We start from the raw sequence: 19912 nt of genomic DNA, 5'->3' as shown, positions 1-19912 counted from the left end.
AAAAATGTTAGAGGGTATGGTAGAATGTCCCTATTTTCATTGGAGAAATGTTGGAGTGTATGTAGTTATTTGACTCCAGAGCTGTCTGAAGGCAATCCTGTACAGGGAAGAGTTGTTGTTTTTTAATGTTCAATGTTTTATTGTGTTTGTATCTATGTTGGAATCTGGGGCAACCCAGTAAGGTGTGTGCGGTATAAATAGTAAAATTATTGTTATGGAATGGGACGTCCCTATTTTCATTGGAGAAATGTTGGAGGGTATGAATTATGCATGCATGGGCGTAGCCAAGGGGGGAGCAGGAGCTGCCCACCCAGATCAAGTAAAACAATAGAAATACTTAACTATCTGACCAAATACATCGGTTCTGCCCCCCTCAACAAAAGTCCCGGCTACACCCATGTATGCATGGCATGAAGTAAGAGGATGGAGGACGTTTCTCTCTCTCATAACACTTAAATTTAGGGCCATCCACTGAAGCTGAATGTTGGAAGATGCAGAACAGACAAAGGGCAGACCTTAGTTAAACTATGGACTTGGCACCACAAGATGCAATAATGACCATTAAGTTGGATGGCTTTAAAAGGCGGTTAGAGAGAAATTGACGAAGGATAAGACTGCCAGTGGCTGCTGCTGCCCCTGCTTTTTACTGATTTTTAGACAGCCTGGGAACATAAATTGATGCTGAAGGCTTACTTCTGAATTGACCTGGGCAGGATTGTACGTGCCAGTTAACTGAACACTCTCCACGTGAAAGAAAGGTCAAGGCTGAAGCTTCACTTACTGCTACTGAGCATGCTCAGGTTTGAATGAGGGCAGGACGAGGGCAAGGGGTTGAGCTTCATTGTTTATACTGAGCATGCTTAAAATCAGGTAAGGGCAAAGTGTGGCTTCATTTGCTGCTACTGAGCCTGTCTAAGAACAAAGGCCGGCAGGTGCTTCTAGTGAGCATGCTCAGGATGACGTAGTAAGCAAAGGCATGGTAAGGGTAAGGGAGCGGCTCAGCTCCTGCCACTGCGCACGCTCATAATCAACTGCTGGCACGCGTGCGGCTTCAGCTCCTGCTACTGCGCATGGCTGAGCTGAGCTGAGCATGTTCAGTAGGAATTGGGAGGTCCTCTTCTCCTCTTCCACCTCAGTGAGAGTCGCCTTTTGCTGAGTAGCCCCTGAGGTAGGCCGGAGGGCGAGGGGAAGAATAAAGACCACACACAAAAATGTCAAGGAGAAAGGGGAAGACGCTTTTTTGGCAGCGTGGGATCCTGCCCGTTTAACAGCTGCCTTACAGGCTGAAGTTCAACAGGTGAAGCTTGGATACAAACGATAAAAACAGACCTGTTGGGCTTCAGCCCGTCACAGAGCTGCTAAAACACTTGCTTGTTAGGCAGTTGTATCTTCTGATTTGTGTTTCCCCACCCCTCAAAATACTTGCAGTCTGCCATATTTGGGTCGGTGGGGTGGGGGTGGGTTTTCCAAGCTGGAAGGTGCAGTGATGCAGCTGCACAAAGTCTCACCTGTTGAATGCCTGGCTGCCATGTGACGGTTTAAAGGGTAGAAGCGTAGCCTCGGGCGGCACCAGTGAGGGTAACTTTAATTCTGAATGCTGCAGAATGTATTTTATCATCTCTTTTTTGTTGTTCTTTCAACTCAGCGTCTGGGAAGAGTAGGATCGCTGTTCCCCGGGAAACGTCAGTTTGCTTGTGGGGATGTTTGCTGGAGACCTTATGGCCTGGTTCGCATGACATGGTAAGCCAAACGGGGACTTTCCAGGACTCTGCGAATGTGTGGGTTCCCAGAGAGGAACGCTTAGCTGCTTGGCTTCTCCCTGGTATTCCCCCCCCCCCATGCTGAGCTTGTTATCTGAACCAAGGCCCTTGAGTCCAGGTTTGAATGACGTGCCAAACGCTGGCTTAGCTTGGTGCAGCACAGGAATTAAAAAAAAGACGAGGGAAGGAGGGAGCAGAGTGCCTGGGAACGCCTCTCCAGGAAGCAGCACATTAGCTTGGTCCCAGTAAGCTATAGCCTGCCTAATGGTGTTGTGTGAACCAGGCCGCTCCCAACTCTTGATTTCTCTAACTTCCGCCTGTGTTTTAATGGCAGGAGGGCCCCTTGGCAATGCAGGTGCCCACGGCCGGGGTCGCGGGCCTCCGAGAGCGGGTGCGAGAGGCCCTCAAGGCAGACCTCTTGGCTGCAGACCTGAAGTGCAGCTTCTTCGTCTCTGCCCTGCAGAGCTACAAGCGGGATTCTGTCCTTCGGCCCTTCCCAGGACTCTATACCGCGGACGAGACGAAGGATTTTGAGGCTTTGGTGAGTAGGTGGTGGGCTCTACATCACTTGAAGTTTTTAAACAGAGACTGAATGGCCATCTACCAGGAATGATGATGATGATTGCTGCAATTCCTGCATTGCCAGGGGTTGGACTACATGGCCCTTTATATGCCTACAATTCTATGATTCTATCAGTAATTATTATTATTCACATAGCGGCGCATAGTTCTACTAGGGAACTCCTGAGAGGGTCTTGTCCCTGACTTTGCCTCTGAAATGCAGCTCAAGGACAGAAACAAGCTGTTCTCCTCCCCAACTTGCAGGGGTGGGAGCAGGAATTTCAGAAACAAGCTTCTCCCCTACCCGAGCTTGGAATTGACGTAGGGGTTGGAAGGTTGTTTTGCCTGGTTTTCTGCTTGTAAGGGGCTTTGAGATTCCTGCATCTAGTTGGACTGGATGACCCAGGGGGTCCCTGCCAACTCTACAATTCTATGATTCTATTGAGCACCTGGTAAATTCTGACCCAAAGTAATCCCAACATCCCTCATGGGTTAGGGCAGTGGTTCTCAAAGGGTGTAGCAAGCCACACTGGGGTGGCAGGAGAGGATGGCAAGTGTTTCGGGAAAATCAAATAAACATTTAAACATCTCATTGTAGTGTAGCGTAGTATAGTATCGTATCAATTTTTTAAAAATTATTATTACAGTGGTACCTCTGGTTACGAACTTAATTCGTTCCAGAGGTCTGTTCCTAACCCGAAACCGTTCTTAACCTGAGGCGTGCTTTCACTAATGAGGCCTCCCGCTGCCACATGATTTCCATTCTCATCCTGGGGCAAAGTTTGTAACCCGAGGTACTACTTCTGGGTTAGCGGGGTTTGTAACCTGAAGCGTTTGTAACCCGAGGTACCACTGTATTGGATATACAACCAGAAACAGTACCCCTTTCTGCAAATATCTTCCCATTCTAAGCAGACAAGGGTGCCCAGGAGTCGTTAGAGGAGTGATGTTTCGTAATGAAAGATAGTTGAGCTCTGTTGTGTTCTAAAAGAATTCCACCCTTGCCATTTGTGGGGTTGTTCACAGTGCCACCATGCTTGTGGAAATAAATGCCACCAATTATGAGGATCTGTTAGATGAAATGGTTCAAGTTTGATGGATTGAGGAGAAAACAGGAAGCTGTGTGTGTGTGTGTGTGTGTCTCCGTCCATGTGGAGTTTGTGTTCCAAGGGGGCGAATAAGAAGGCCTATAGGGTTTGTCCACAGGGATTTGCTTGCCAGCTAATGCCCTGAAGACATGTGTTTGTTGGAGAAGTTGCCTTTCTTTCACCACAAGGGGGGGTCTCTGACTGTGTGAGATGCTCAAGGAAAGCCAGCAACCCATGTTTCTCTCTCTCTCTCTCTCTCTCTCTCTCTCTCTCTCTCTCTCTCTCTCTCAGCTTGCAGATACAAATGCCTTGGTGGGCTTGAAAGAGCTGCTTGAGTTGGCCCAAGACGCAGGCACAAGAGGCTGGGAGTTGCTGGGCTGGGTTTTGTCTTCCAAGGCCCTGTGCATCCACAGCACAAGCAAAAAGGAGGTGAGAGGCGACACTGGCAACAACCCAGTTATCGAATGTGTGCAAAAGGATCTAAGTAATATTGGAGGTGTCAGATGTGTCAGCAACTTGCATATGGGCACAGGGCTTTGGGGGAGAGTAAGCATGTTAAAGCAGAATCAAGACAAATGGGATGACATATTTTGTTTTATGGTATTTTTTTAAAAAAAATAATTTAAAATTATTTTTTGGACAAAAGAGAGGACCTGTGAGGTGGTTAACAGATGGCAAAAATGCAATGCAGGAGCGAGTCAAACCTATCTATATATAGATATATATATGTGCACATATATATGTGCACATATATATGTGCACATATATATGTACATATATATATATGTGCATATATATGCATACACGCACACATAATGTTTTTCTTAAATGTTTCAAACCTTTTCACATTAACCTTCAAATCAACTAATTCCATTGCTTAGTAAGTCAACTCCTTGCCCCCTCACCTCAACAGTGTCTTTGCTCAAACCTTTTCCACTACAATATATCCTCATTGATTACAAAAAGTTAACTGAGCATCAGTGAGCCAAAAGCCCAGCAGAGGAGACTCTGAAATCTCGGAGGTTACTGAATGCCTTTTAAAAATGCACAGCCTCCCGCTGGCTTCAGCATGGGCCAGGGAAGAGCTGGGACAACCCCTGCTTTCAGTATTACTGGGGTGTCTTGTTAAGCGGAGTCCCAAGACTTGGGGGAAGAGCCTTAACTCAGTGGTGGCGTACCTGCTTTGCAGGTTCAATCCCTGCCTTCTCCAGGAAAGACCCGTGCCTGAAATCCTGGGCAGCTGCTGCTACTCCGTGCAGACAGTACTGACCTAGATGGGCCAGGGGAAAACAGCTTCCTATGTTTCTTAAAGATACTATTTTACTTCCCATGGGGATGATTTCTGCCTTTAAATCAGCTTTTGCCAGCCTGGGGTCTGCCGGGTGTTTCAGACCACAACTTGCATTAGCCCAGGGGCTGGTGGGAGTTGTAGTCCAAAACATCTAGAGGGCACTGGATTCTCAGAGCAACCCAGTAACTTCAATATATTTTATTGGTGTTGAAGTATAAGAAGATCCAGGAGCTGACAGGAGTGCCCTGCGTCCCCGTCCCTGCACCAGACTTCCTGTTTGAAATCACTTATTCCAGTCAAATGAACGCCAAATTTGAAGAGACCAAGGCGGGACGAGACCTCATCTATGCATTCCATGGGAGCCGGCTGGAGAACTTCCACTCCATCGTGCACAATGGGTTACAGTGCCATTTAAACCGGGTAAGGTTTGAGTCTGGGTTGTATTTCAGAATTGAATATATTTCACATCTGGCAACCAGTGCTGGTTTCAGATAGTACATGGGTAGGCGAGGACTTCCGAGGCCCGTTTGAAAACCTCAGCATTCACTTCCGGGTTGTCGGTGTTCGGGTTCTGAATTGTTCGGCTTCTGGAGCATTTGACAACCGAGGTTCCACTGTAATGTATTTACCTTTAGCTCTGGAAGTGTATACTTGATTCTGGCCATACCAAGCCTCCTGTATATTTTGCTCTAGGCTGCTTAGCTTGGTCAGAAAGCCACTGCCGGTCAGTTCAGACTGAACTAGGTCTAATTCAGCTTCCTAAAATGCTTCTAGGAATGAGGCAGATTTTCTGTGATTGGATATGTTTGAAATGGCTGGCTGCCAGCGTGCAGCCCAGTTCATGTGCAACCCCATCCTGCTTTTTCTAGACCTCCTTATTTGGGGAAGGCACCTACCTCACCAGTGACCTGAGCCTCGCTCTCCTCTATAGCCCCCATGGCCTCGGCTGGCAGCAGAGCCTGATGGGACCGATCCTCAGCTGTGTTGCCGTGTGTGAGATCATCGATCACCCAGATGTAAAATGCCAGGTGAAAAAGAAAGGTGAGTCTAGAAAAGACTTGACTCGGTGCAGCTGCTTAGGCCCCCAGCTCCCATCAGCCCCCAGCCAGCACAGCCGTGCTTTCATCAACTCCATCCTTGGTGCATCTGTACTGGCAGGTGCTGATGGGAGTTGTAGGCTACAACATCTGGTACTAGATGGATAGCTTAATTGGTTAAGAGTGTGGGGCTGATAATGCCAAGACTGCAGCTTCGATCCCCATATGGGACAGACAGCTGCATATTCCTGCATTGCAGGGGGTTGGACTAGACCAGCCTTTCTCAACCTGTGGGTCCCCAGATGTTGTTGAACTACAACTCCCATCACCCCTAGCTAGCAAGGCCAGAGCTCAGGGATGATGGGAGTTGTAGTCCAACAACATCTGGGGACCCACAGGTTGAGAACTGCTGAACTAAGGGTAATCTAAAAATGTAATATTAAATTTAGAAAATGTGTAAAAATGGGAAAATATGGATGATTGGCAGAGAAGCTGAGGGAAGTCCAAAAAGTTGAAATCTGTGAAAATTGTTTGATATGGCAAATTTGTATAATGGAAAATTTAATAAAAAATATTTTTTAAAAAAAAAAAAAGAGAACTGCTGAACTAGACGATCCTCAGGGTCCCTTCCAACTCTACAGTCTGGAGGGCACCCAGTTGGGGAAGGCAGGGCTGAAGCAGCCTCACGCGTGATCAGATCACTGGTCCCTCTAGCTTGGCTGGGCAACATTTTGTCTCTCGAGAGCCTTGCAGGAACACCTGCTGGAGGTAGGAGGAGCCAGAGTCAAAAGCCAGCAGTGGGAGGGGCCAGAGTCAAAAGGAAGCAGGCCACCGCCCCCTTTTTCTCTAGCTTTTTCTGACACCCCCTTCTCTCCTTCCCTGTCCAGTAGGCAAGATAAGCTCTGAACTGCTGGCTTTTGAAATTGCACGGAGGGCCATGTGACGTTGAGAGTGAGGTCCACCCTGATCTAGCCCATTACCGTCTCCTGTGAGGCAGTGACTCTCCAAGAGAGAGAGAGAATGGTCACTCCAAAATCTGTTGCTTAAGGCTGTGAGAGGTGCCCTGCTTCAAACCCCTGGAGAGCTGCTGCCAGTCAGAGTAGACAGTAGTAAGCTAGATGGGCCAGTGGTTCAACTCGGTATCAGGGATCTTCCTGTGTTCCTTTGAGATGCCTGCACTTTACTCAGAAAACAGACACAGCAATTCATGGGGCACGTGGCAAGACCTGTGCTGGTATCAGGAACTGATCCCTTTGCCCCGAGACCTCCAGTGCGGTTGTATCTTTCACCTCCTTGTCTAAGAGGCCCTCTTCTGCTCATTTTGACCAGATTCTAAAGAAATAGACAAGAAAAGAGCCAGAGTGAGGAACAGCGAAGGGGGCGACGTTCCCCAGAAATACTTTGTCGTCACGAACAATCAGCTGATACGGGTGAAGTACTTGCTCGTCTATTCGCAAAAGCAGCACCAGAAGTAAGTGCCCTTCTGCCACCCTCCCTGCCCCCAAATACCCTGACCAGGGGTGCAACTGCTTTGTAAGTTCATCTGAAACCGTGTGCTTCAGAAATGCAGGAAAACCTCTAACATGACGGACAGGACTGTAAGGGATGAGTGTGCAAAACAAGTTGTTTTGTAGTGTTGGCATCGCTCAGAAGACTTTTGCACAAACGCAAAAAAACACAGTTCGCAGCTGTGGTTGCAGAAGTTCAATTTATCTTTTTGTTAACTTTTGCAAAAATGCATATGCAGAATCCTGAACACATTGTACACATAGTAGTATTTTGACATATATATTTTTGCCAGTGGTCTTCAGCACGGGCAACCAAAAGGGGACAAGTATTTAAATGACAATAAAACAGCTTTCAAAATCAGCCATATGAAAATACATTAAAAATGCACACATTGAAAACACGCAGTATGTGCCCAATGGGCCAGTGTGTCTGGCTGTTAACCAGAAGGTTGGCGGTTCAAGCCCATCCAGGGACAGCTGTGAGCAGAATTCCTGCATTGCAGGGGGTTGGACTGGATGATCCTCAGGGTCGCTTCCAACTCTACAAATCTATGTTTAAAAAGAGCCATTGCGGCCATATCTAAACCAGCAGCAAAGCTTTGGCCTGGGCATATAATCACATTGCGGGGGGTAGGGGCTTTGAAAAGTTGTGCTCCCTTGTGGCTTGATGTAGTCATCGCTGTCTCTTTTTTCCCTCTAGGCCTGCTAGCCAGTCGTGGGTCTCTAAGCATCGCTTCGCTATCATGATGAGCCTGTATCTGCTGCTGCTGGTTGCCATCGGGGCTAGCAACTCCCCAGCTTTCCTCTACTATTGGAACAGGATTTTTGACTTAAAACAATGAACTTGTGGGGATGGGACAGGGCTGCCGACCCTCACCATATGCCTTAATATTGAGCAATCTAAAGCCTTCATGAAACTTTCCACTCTGAAGCTGGGGGGGGGGGGCTCTGGGGGCTGGGGTAGGATGTTTCAGCTGCCTTAACTTTCCCGGCACAGCTATTTCATATCTCTCTGGTTTTGCCTTGCTTCTCTGAACACGAGTCAGGTAGGTGGACCCTCCTTAGCTTAAAGATGGAGCAGGACGATGCAGGTGACAGGAAGTGCTAAAATCCTGCAGAACAGGGACTGGCAAGACTTAAGGGTGGGGGTGGGGTCCCATGGCTGCAATCACTAGCAAGAGCTTCAGTGCCCTGTGCAAGTAAGGGTGATGTTCTTCATCTCAAATCTCCCCCTTGCACTCTTTTCTGATTTGGGCATTGGAAATAAATTTCCTGAATTCTCTCTCTCCTCCCCCCCCATAATACCATATGAATGATGGAAGAGCTGGGTCAGAGTCAGACCAGATGCCCTTTTGCCCAGCAGCCCTTCTTACAGTGGCCACCTGTATGCCCCAATGAAAAGTTTAGAAGCAGGACCCAGGTGCACTTTCCTGCCTGACTTGTGATTGCCAGAAATTGATGCTCAGAGGCAATCCCTAGCTAGACGGACTCGTAGTCTGACACACCTAAGGCACCTTTCTGTGTCCTGATTTGGCCCAAGACAACATAAGAGCCCTGTCAGAGGAGGCCCAACTAGCCCAGCTGCCTGTTCTTGCAGTGTTCAACCAGATACCCCTGAGAAGCATGCAAGTAGGAATGAGCGCAACTCTGGGTGTGAGAAAGAAGACAAGAGACCCTGTGTCCCTTGAAACATGATTTCCACTCCAGCATTTGCCTGCCAAATGCCCAAGTCAGAAACACGTTCCCAGTCTGAGAGCAAAGGCATGCCGTCTGCATCCTGTTGCTTCTCCTCAGCTGCTGGGCTGCCCCTTCCTTTGTGCTTCTCCCTGTTCCTCTTTCTCTTGCTTCTCCCTGTGACCAGCCTGCCGCCGCCCTCCTTTCAGCTGGTTGGGGCTTATCTTGCGGGAACACCTTCCTCAAAGGGGGAGAACCATCTCTCTCCAGACAGTCCCCTTTTCCCCAAAGCAAGGCAACAGTGTGGAGCAGCGTCTGCCCTCAAGCAGAGAGGCACAGGTGGCTCTTGGAGCAACAATCTGATCACTTGGCTCAGGGGGACGGGACCCTGGGGCCCTCCAGATGTTATGGGGCTCCAGCTCCTATCATCCCTGGCCATTCGCCCTGCTGGGGAGCTGCTGAGAGTCTTAAGAGCCCATGCAGGAACTCAGGGTTTCCACCTGTGATCTGACTGTAGGAAAAACCACACACCGGCTGAGCACTGGAAGAGATATCGCAAATGGCAAGATCATCTCCACTGCAGCTCAGGATGGTAACACCCGTAAGAGGCAGAGGGTGGCTCAAGTTGTGAAGGTGGAAAAATAAGTAAATGGACTTCTTTCGGTTTGGACTTTGCAAAACAGACCTTCTGGGTGAATTTTGCATTTGCCTTCCTGGTTTTATTCTGCGTAGCAGCCGCTTTACAAACCACACACCGAGGGCAGTTGGTTCGAGTCCCCTCTTCTCCACAGGCCTTTGGGCAAATCACTTGTCAACACCAGCCCTCCATTGATAAAATGGGAATTGTGGCGGCCTACCTCGCAAGCTTGTTGTAAAGGCAATTGCAATAAAGACTCTCATGCACTTTGAACATTAGAACTGCAACATATGCGTGGTAAGTCATGACGCTCCTATTTTGAGGGTGGGGAGAGGGCTGCCTTGAGACGCTAAGCTCCAAGGAACTGTTCATCTAACTCCCAGGGAGTGGGCTGGGTATATGCTAGTGGTGGGTGGGGGCAGAGGGAAGAGTGGGCAGGCCAACACATTTGCCTCTTAACCCTGGTACAGTTGGGTACATTCCAGCCATGCCAGAGGCAGAGATTTCTGCATGCACCCACTTGCCCATCCTTCATCCAGGCAGCAATAATAATAATAATAATAATAATACAGATTTTATTATATGGTCACAGACCCAATAACAGTTAATAGTAATAATAAAACTGCTACTAGAACAAAAATCATGCTACCCCAATAAAGCATAATATAATTTCTGAAAAGGTATCCAATTGGCCTAATACAGCTTTAAAAATTGACATTGCACAATGTGTTGAGTCTCAAGTGGCTACATTTTGTTCAGGATGATTGTGGGACAGAATTCGACCCTCCCCACTCCCAAATGTTTAACAACAGCTTGACATCTTAACTTCCATTTATGCTGAGATCTCGGTACAAATGAGCCCACTCAGTGTTTGCCAGGGCCTGCTTCATACATGCCTGTCCATCGCTTGATGCCTGTGGCATAAACTGGTGACTTGTGTGTGCAGGAACTGTTTGACCCATTATCTCAGTGGCAGAGCATCTGCTTTGCATCCAGACGGCCCCGGGTTCCAGTCCCAGTCATCTCCAAGCACAGTTGGCGGCAATCCCTGCCTGAAATATTGGAGAGCTGCTACTGGTAAATGCGGACGATACTGTGCCGTATTCACCAAGTGTGTGACTTGGGATCAGGCACCCTCCTATATCCCTAGATCACCTTAAACCTGCAGCTTAAGAGAGTTGATCCAGGCATTTAGTCCTCAAGTGCACAGTTAAGACAGGTGTAGCAATTCAGGTGTTCTGCCTGCATAAGTGAGCTCGCCCTGAGTTTCATCCCTCCCAGAGGGTTTTCCCCTCTAGAACACAGTGTGCATAGTCCCTCCGTTGGAAACACTTGACGGCACCTGACCCTGGTCATGAGAGTCTTTATGGTTCATCTCTGAAACAGATGCAAGTTTTTTCTCCTGGTGGGCCACTGTCGCTTTCAGGTTCCTGATGCACAGTTTCATGTCCTCTCGAAAGGATGGGGTGTAAAGGCCGTAGACGATGGGATCTGTACAAGTGTGCAGCAGGCCGAAGAGGAAGAGGAAGTGGTTGATGTACTCCGGCATTCTGCGGATCATGTCAGGCTGGAACCAGTACCACAAGCCCAGGAGGTAATAAGGGGTCCAGCAAACGATGAAAGAAGCCACAATCACAACCGTCATTCGGAGTGTCTTCATTCTGGCCTTGGAGATGTGGTCGTCCTTCCCTCTGGCGAGACCTGTGGGAGAGGCTCAAAGGAGTCAGTTGTGGGGTGAAAGGTTGCCCTCTTCTGAATGAAATGCAGGCCCCACTCTGGGCTGGAGTGATCCAAGAGCAGGTGGGGCAGATAAAAACAAGACAGGGTCCCTCTGGACGGGTGATGGCGTTGCTTTGCAGTTGTATTCTGTATAGCAGAGGTTTTCAACCTTTTTGAGCCCATGGCTCGCTTGACCAACTACATTCTTTTTGCGGCTCCCCTGTGGGGAAACACGCCCTGAGCCTCAGAAGCCCAGTTACCGTATGTCACCCCTTCCTAGGCTTGCCTGGTTTTCGGGTGCAAAACTGGCGTCGGGGGAATTTTGCTGAATTGGCAAAATGTCAGGGGAAACCCAGATGTATTGCAATGCGATGTAAAAAAACAACTTTGCGGGTGTCAGGAATTTTACTTTTTGAAATACGGCAACCCTACTTTTTGCCTGCGGAGCCAGCAGTCCCTCACCCCTTTTTGAACACCCTCCCTTGTGGAGTGTTCCCTCAGCCTCCTCTCCCTCCTCTCTCCTTGGGAGTCCTCCAGGCAGCTGCCACCACTGCCCCTGGTCTCTGAGCCGCAATGCCAAAGAGAGGTGTCTCCTCATGCCACCCCACAGGGGCCTAGGAAGAGGATGCCCCTAGCTTTAGCAGCCTGATAGAGACTTAACCGAAGGTGAACCCCCTGGTCCAGCCCCACAGGCACCATTCACCTGGGGAGCTTGTAGCCAGGGCTGTTGTAACAAACAGCTACGCAAGCCTTTGGGAGGCAGAGAATCAGAGGAGGGAGGGAGGGAAAGAAGGACAGAAGCCAGTGTTGCCTGCGGCACCCCTGACCGTCATTCAAGGCACCCCAGGGTGCCACAGCATACTGGTTGAAAACCACTACCATATAGGGTTGCCAGGCCGGGAGCATCCCAGACCCTGAAATTGCAGGGGCCAAATCTGAGCTTCAGGGGCAGCCCCTGGTGAGGCTGTGCTCCCTTCCGCCACTGAGCCCTGGAAATGGAGGTTAATTGGGAGAGGGGCGGAGGGAGAGGAGGAGGGCAGATCCCTCCAGGTAGTTGTACAATACTTTGCAGGCTGCTCCTGCTGGACTGAAGCTTACAAGATGCACACATAGTCTTAAGAATAAAACTAAAGGCACTCTCAGCTACCTGGATATTCACACCCTCCCCTGGAGGGGGCCAGGCAAACCTGGAGAGTTCAGGTTAGCCCCAGAGGTCTGGAAACCCGATTTCTGTAACATGTCATCAAGGCAATACTAGTACATTAATGGTGGATTTATACTGGACAATCCACACACCAATCTACTTTATTAGTCATCGTGTGACGCTTCCCCAACATTACCATATTATTGCCATCCTGTGCTATAGCTCACCAAAAGTGGGACAAAAAAAATTCATTGAACCAGAACATTTGTGGCATGAAAAGTTTCAGGTTTTCTGCAGGAAGTTATGAGACATGCACTGATTGGAAACAAAGCTGAAACTTTTTCAGGTGCAGACAGTATCGAAAGTACGATTGTATATAACTGCCCCAACACCCACATGAGCACAAATCATCATGAATGTGCAATAAAAAAAGACTATCTGGAGGGGCCCATAGAGCTTTTCCCATTGGAGAAATGGGTCTTCAAGTGTCTACCTTGTTAGGGTTTACTGTTGTTATAAATGTATTGCTGTGTTTGTGTTTTTAATTGCTTTTAAATACAGTGGTACCTCTAGTTAGGGACACAGGTGGTGCTGTGGTCTAAACCACTGAGCCTAGGGCTTGCCGATCGGAAGGTAAGCGATTTGAATCCCCGCGACGGGGTGAGCTCTCGTTGCTCAGTCCCAGCTCCTGCCAGCCTAGCAGTTCGAAAGCACATCAAAGTGCAAGTAGATAAATAGGTACCACTCTGGCAGGAAGGTAAATGGCGTTTCCATGTGCTGCTCTGGTTTCACCATGCTGGCCACATGACCCGGAAAAACTGTCTGAGGACAAACATGGGCTCCTTTGGCCAGTAAAGCAAGATGAGTGCCGCAACCCCAGAGTCGTTCATGACTGGACTTAACTGCCAGGGGTCCTTTACCTTTACCTCTAGTTATGTGCAAATCGCCTTGAGACAATTGTTCAGAAGGCGATTAATAAATCACAGATGATAATAGTAATAGTAATAATAGGGGGCAGGGGAAGGAGAAGTAGTAGTAGTAGTAGTAGTAGTAGTAGTAATAATAATAATAATAATAATAATAATAATAATAATAATACTACAGGCACAATCCTCAGCCATTTCGTAGCTATAAGGTCAGTGCCAAACCCTGAGAACAAGGCAGAAAAATGGAAGGCTGTTTTTCAGGGGAAGAGAAACCTTTTGAGAAACTGGAAAAACACAAGCTGAAGGGCATCTCATTGTTCCCACCCAGTGCAGTTGAGGGGAGGCCAACTTACCTTTGTTAATTTTCAGCTGCTTGCTGATCTCAAATAAGATGCGGACATAGCAGACGACCATCACGGTCAGCGGGGTGACATAGAGGGTGGTGAAAGTGAACATGTTGTAGGTGGTCTCCTGCCAGTGCTCTCTGAAACTCCCATGTGTCACGCACTGGGTGAAATTGACGCCCGGGATGGTGTACAGGTGGAAAAGGAAAAGCTGAAATGGAAAAGTAAAACAGTCTAATAATATACACACTTATTAATTTACATACATATATTGGTTTGTTATTATATTAATTATCAATGCATTATTATTTATGTACAAATATGCAGCACTCTGAGATTTGAAATACTGTGCAGTACATAAAGGCTTTTAAATAATGTATAATGACACACACACATGCAAATACATTCAGGCAGCTAAAATAACCCACTGTAAAACAAGGCATCAATTTCCCTGCTTCTCCCTCCCCGCCCCCAAATAAATGCAGGATGGGAAAAGGTCAGAAGGATGAAATTAGTAATAATGACATTCTAAATGCCAGCATTCTCCGTTTCAGCCTTCATGCTCAAACACTGCATGATTCAGAAATCATGTATATAAGGAAGCTGTTCCCCATGAGGCTGCTTTTATGGAGTGTTCACACATTATGTTCTACAAGTGCACAATCTCTGTGTGTACCTCTCTACACAAATCCTTGAGCTGTGCACTCAGTGTGCAATCTGTGCACCTGCGTACACACTAACCATGATGAAAAATTGAAAAATCAATAAGTGTACGCTCTGTCTCACAAACGCTTGTACACGTGTACAGAGAGCTTGTACTTGTGTTCTGTGCAGTGCGCGAACAAGCCTGATATATTTCGGGTGTCGCGCTTATATTTCTGCTCTGAACGTTGTCCTTCAGTATCCTGGCTGATGAAGATAGTGACATTACCCTAGCAAAATACTCTGTAAGATCCCTGCAAGAACGACACAGGAAGCGAATTAAACAGGCAACTGTGGCGATGCACTGGAATGTATACAATCTCTTACTTGGGTTCTGGCATTGTGGGGAGGGAGGGAGGGAGGTGCTTGTTACTGTTTGGTTTTGTATTTCTCAGTGTATTCCATTACTGTTTTGTGGCTTGGTACAATATGTGCGAGACGCGGGTGGCGCTGTGGTCTAAACCGCAGAGCCTAGGGCTTGCCAATCAGAAGGTTGGCGGTTTGAATCCCTGCGATGGGGTGAACTCCCGTTGCTTGGTCCCAGCTTCTGCCCACCTATCAGTTCAAAAGCAGGTCAAAGTGCAAGTAGATAAATAGGTACCACTCCGGCGGGAAGGTAAATGGCGTTTCCATGTGCTGCTCTGGTTCGCCAGAAGCGGCTTAGTCATGCTGGCCACATCACCCGGAAGCTGTACGGCGGCTCCCTTGGCCAGTAAAGTGAGATGAGCGCCACAACCCCAGAGTCGTCCATGACTGGACCTAACGGTCAGGGGTCCCTTTACCTTTACCTTACAATATGTGCACCTCCCTGAACAAGCCTTCTGTCCTAATGGATTCCTACCTGGGGAGCGGCCAGCAGGACACTGAGGATCCACGCGACAGAGAGCATGATCCGGTTGCGGCGGCTGGAGTTAGCAAACGAAAAGGGGTGCAGGATGGCAGAGTGCCGGTCCAAGCTGATCACCACCAGCACCAGGGCGGCTGAGTACATGGCAAAGAGCTTGAGGAAGTTCAGGAACCTGCACAGGGCATCGCCAGCGTACCACTGGACCGTGATATTCCACACAGCGTCCAGGGGCATGACGGTCATAGTGACCAGCAAGTCGGCCACGGTCAGGCTCAGGATGAGCAGCTGGACGTGGGACTTCCGTCTCTTTCTCGTGACGCTGTACAAGACGGCAAGGTTGCTGCATGCTGCAATGACGAAGAAGCAGCCCGTGATGACAACTCGAGCTTTGGCAGCGAGTGTGAAGGTTGGCTCCACCCAGCCCTTTGGGCAAACCACAGATGCAGAGATGTTCTCATCCACAACGTGGCATCTTTGTGGGTGATTCATCAGGTGTTCTCTGTCTGTCATTACCTGGAGAAAATATTAATCATCTATTATTATTATTATTATTTAGTTTATTGGATCTATCTATCTGGGGACGCGGGTGGCGCTGTGGGTTAAACCACAGAGCCTAGGACTTGCCAATCAGAAGGTCGGTGGTTCGAATCCCCATGACGGGCTGAGCTGCGGTTGCTTGGTCCCTGCTCCTGCCAATCTAGCAGTTCGAAAGCACGTCAAAGTGCAAGTAGATAAATAGGTACCACTCCAGCAGGAAGGTAAACGGCGTTTCCATGTGCTGCTCTGGTTCGCCAGAAGCAGCTTAGTCATGCTGGCCACATGACATGGAAGCTGTACGCCGGCTGCCTCGGCCAGTAAAGTAAGATGAGCGCCGCAACCCCAGATTTCACCACGACTGGACCTAATGGTCAGGGGTCCCTTTACCTTTATCTATCTATCTATCTGTCATCTATCTATCTATCTGTCATCTATCTATCTATATGTTATACACAAATAACATAACATGGCATCCCACCACCCCCGTAACAGGTATTGGGTTGTATTTTAACATGAATGAATCTCATCGGTCCATATGGGTTATCCAAATGTCCAGGATATAATGTTCCAGGGACAGTACAAAATTCCTTGAATCATAGTTCTTTAGAGTTGGAAAGGACCCCCAGGGTCATGTAACTCAAGCCCCTGCAATGTGAGAATCACAGCTAAAGAATCCCCGACAGGTGGCCATCCAACCTCTGCGTAAAACTGCCAAGAGTCCACCCACTTCCCAGGTAGTCCATTCCACTCTTGAACAGCTTTTGTAGTTGGAGTCAGTCAGCACCCCACCTCCCCAGGCCAGGTGGGGAAAGGCCAGCAAGGCAGGGAACAGGTTTTCCAGGGCTCACAGCCAACACTGTGAGAATGGGATGCTGGACTAGACAGGTCACTGACTTCGTCCAGCAGGTTCTTATTCTAGCAGAGAGAAACATAGTAGTGTTTGTGTGTGTGTGTGTGTGTGTGTGTGTGTGTGTGTGTGTGTGAGAGAGAGAGAGAGAGAGAGAGAGAGAGAGAGAGAGAGAGAGAGAGAGAGAGTTTGCTGGATTATTATGGAATAGGGCTGATAGACAATTCCCAACCAATGACATTGTTTATTTGGATGATAGGTTTGGCAGGGAAGGCTGAATCTGGAAGCTAGGGAGGCAAATGGACGACCCACCAACATATGTATATCTAAAATCAGCAAGGTAATGAAGATGAGGGCATCTTTTGAATGTGCGCCATCCTGCCAATTCCATCTTCCCTTCTGCTCAACATGATGGCATCCGTAATTATTCACAAGCTCCATCGTTGTTCACAGATGGGAAGAACAGGTTATGTGTGGGTGTTGGCTGACGTACACACACACGCACAAACGCACACACACACCCTTTGCGAATCCAGAAAAAAATAGGTTCTTAATTAAGATGTCTTTTAATTAAGATGTCCTGATCTGGCAAGGGAGAGCTACTTGTCTAGCCAGCAGTATAGTCTTCAGCCCCCTAGTAAATTTGCTGGATGTACCTGAGGCATTTCAGATGCTCAGTCCGTCATGGGGCTAGGAGCCAGGCACAACGAAGTGCAAGGAGAGGGGGATTGGGGCCTGTGTCTTTCATAGCAGTCAGGTATGGAGTACTGCCATAAGTTCAACAGTGGGGTGGGGGACCTTTTTGGCTCCACAGGCCAAATCCTTATGAGGATCTGCCTTGTGGGGCCAACTTTGACAGGTGGGTGGCTGCCAATCACATGACAGCATACCGGGCCACACCACACCTCCCTTGCCACTCACTCCACCCACCCTGCTTCGCACCCTCCTTAACTGTCCCTGAACTCTGGTAATTTGTTTATTTAATTTTTATCACATTTAAATCCCACTTTTCTTCCAAGGAGCTCAAGGCCCCTTCTTCTCTTCGTCCTCATTTTATCCTCACAACAACCCTGTGAGGTAGGTTAGGCTGAGGGACTATGGCTGGCTCAAGGTCACCCAGTATTATATGTTTCCTGCTGGTCTGAACAGAGGAAAGAGATTGTGTGTGTGTGTGTAGAAACCAGCCTACTGACTCTGGCATGAGACCCACCCACTTGGGCTGAAATAAGTCCGCCACCCCTGCTTTAATTTAAAATTGTCCTTTGGCCCCATTCAGGCCCCGATTCCTGCCTCCCCTTCCTTTCCCTGGTTCTGCCCTCATGGTAGACACATGACAGCCTCTAATGTGATTCTGCACAGGTCTACTCAGGTGCAAGTCCCATGAAGTTCAATGGGACTGATTCCCCAGCTGAGCAGGCATAGGACTGCAGCCTTAGGAACCAAGCAGGCAATCTTTGAAGCAGAGCCAGTTTTGAGAACTCGGCGCTTACTGCGTCTCAATCAATAAAATGACGTACTGAGCTCAGTTCTCAAATTCCAGTAAGCGAACGTAAAAAACCCAGTAAATGTCAATTTAAATTTGAGTGCATACTCATGGCTCCATCAATCAGAACTTCCAATGACAGTCCATCACTTTCTGAGGGAGTTTGCTTCACTGTCCAACAGCTCTTATTGCCAGGAAGTTCTTCCTAATGGTCAACTAAGGCTGCATAGACACCAAGCATTTAAAGCACACACACACAAAACACACAGACAGCTACAGTTACCATCGTCCTTAACAAACTACAGTTCCCTGGATTCTTGGAGGAGGGGAACATGCTTTAAATGTGGTTAAATGTATGGCTCCCCACCAACAACACTCCTCCCCCCTTTCGAATTAGAAAAAATAAGAATCTACAGCATCACATGTCACACTAAATCACCTATATAATAAATGGATGATATCAATAATCAGAGTGGACAGTTTGATATCACCCAAGTCTAATAAAAATATGAGCCGTCATACTTATTTAGAGAATGGGGGCTGCAATAGCTATACTAGGGAAGAAAGGGGTAAGAAATGAGAAAAGGAGTCAATGATAAAGTAAAATAAAGCAACTGTTTTCTGTTGATAGTTTTAAATACATTGAGAGTAGGAATTCTACAGTTTCTATACAGTACAGAAATATTAGCAAAACAAAGGACACTTAGCTATCTACTTTGCATATATAAATAGGAGGCTAACATGCTCTCACTATCATGTAAGTGAAATTGGAAATAAGTGATTTTTAAAGAAATCAACTTTTTTTTAAAAGAAAAACAGGAAAAGGACCAAGCTGATCAGCAGCCCGACCCCCTCTCTGCGTAAGAAAACAATTTGGCTGAGTTCTACGGGGTTTTACCCCGAAGTTAACAGCCCCATCATATGCAGGCTCTTTCTCCCGTAATTGGCCGGCCTCTAAAACAAAGTCAGCAAGGCATTTCAAAGGCAATCAGGAACCCAGTCCCGGTCCGAGTCCCGCTATTGTACCTGCACATGTCCTTGAAAGGAGAGAGAAGAAAAGACTGCCCGGTTTCGTTTCCTTCCCTGGCTGGTGCCAAGTCCTACCAACCAGCTCTCCGCAGTGCCCTCAGCACCGCATTTCTGCTCCTGGGTGGCATCTGAGACGGGAAAGGTGAGCTGGGAAGCTGGCAGTTTTGCCCTAGGACTTTCTCTGCAGGCAAGGGAGATGCCATCCCAAGAGTCTCTGCCAGCCTGCCTGCTTCGGCTCCTGCCACCGGCTTTGGAGTCAGCCGCCTCCAGGCCCCCCCTTAAGCCTCCCCCCAGCTTTGCAGGAAGCGCAAAGAGGCTTTGTCAAAGCACAGAGGCTGCGAAACTGTGCAGAGGATGCGATGCCACAACAGAGAGGGTTTGCAGAGAGCGCTCCAGGCAGGCAGGCAGGCAGGCAGAGATGTTCTCTGCAGTAACAGGCGACACTTTAGATACGTATGCTTAGTGCTGCCGTTCAGGTTGGCAGATGTGGGGAGAAATCAAAGCTAGGGACTTGCACAGGGACTACTGCCCTCCTCCACTCGCTGCCCCCACCCCCCACTGCGCCTAGAGTTGAGGACAGGGAAGATACTGGCTTCGCTTTGAATTTTAATTCAAAGCTGGTGAATTCGCACTTCCTAATTCACACAGCTTTGAAATTTGCACCTAGCCGAATGTTGCGATGCAGGTATCTGACCAATTGATATGGGTCTTAGGGGGAAGTGTGCAGGGAAAAGACGTCTGTCTGTCAAGATAATGTACGGAAATGCATTAGCCCAGG

The 19912-nt window shown here is 48.1% G+C and overlaps 2 protein-coding genes across 4 annotated transcripts; one reads left to right on the top strand and one right to left on the bottom strand.

Moving 5' to 3' along the window:
* The first annotated feature begins 1050 nt into the window (after window positions 1-1050).
* On the top strand, window positions 1051-9829 carry PARP16 (poly(ADP-ribose) polymerase family member 16). Of its 3 annotated transcripts, none has more exons than XM_053364691.1 (8): window positions 1051-1168; window positions 1646-1740; window positions 2095-2301; window positions 3701-3838; window positions 4914-5120; window positions 5570-5741; window positions 7067-7208; window positions 7946-9829. In XM_053364691.1, exons 2-8 carry the CDS (start codon window positions 1738-1740, stop codon window positions 8085-8087), a joined length of 1011 nt encoding a protein of 336 aa, XP_053220666.1. In that variant the 5' UTR covers window positions 1051-1168; window positions 1646-1737; the 3' UTR covers window positions 8088-9829. The 3 variants fall into 3 exon arrangements, with proteins under 3 accessions (XP_053220666.1, XP_053220668.1, XP_053220667.1); XM_053364692.1 differs by lacking the exon at window positions 1051-1168 and adding an exon at window positions 1175-1297; XM_053364693.1 differs by lacking the exon at window positions 1646-1740 and having other exon boundaries at window positions 1053-1168.
* Window positions 9830-10421: 592 nt separating this feature from the next.
* LOC128401530 (gonadotropin-releasing hormone II receptor-like) lies at window positions 10422-19577 on the bottom strand. The gene is made up of 4 exons (XM_053364690.1): window positions 19132-19577; window positions 15233-15751; window positions 13699-13900; window positions 10422-11257 (listed from the first exon to the last, which is right to left on the bottom strand). Exons 2-4 carry the CDS (start codon window positions 15746-15748, stop codon window positions 10851-10853), a joined length of 1125 nt encoding a protein of 374 aa, XP_053220665.1. The 5' UTR covers window positions 15749-15751; window positions 19132-19577; the 3' UTR covers window positions 10422-10850.
* Window positions 19578-19912: the final 335 nt, after the last annotated feature.

Source organism: Podarcis raffonei, chromosome 14 (assembly GCF_027172205.1).
Source record: "Podarcis raffonei isolate rPodRaf1 chromosome 14, rPodRaf1.pri, whole genome shotgun sequence".
Taxonomy (NCBI): Eukaryota; Metazoa; Chordata; class Lepidosauria; order Squamata; family Lacertidae; genus Podarcis; species Podarcis raffonei.
The sequence above is the reverse complement of the archived record's forward strand: the minus strand, read 5'-3'. Positions and strand labels throughout refer to the sequence as shown.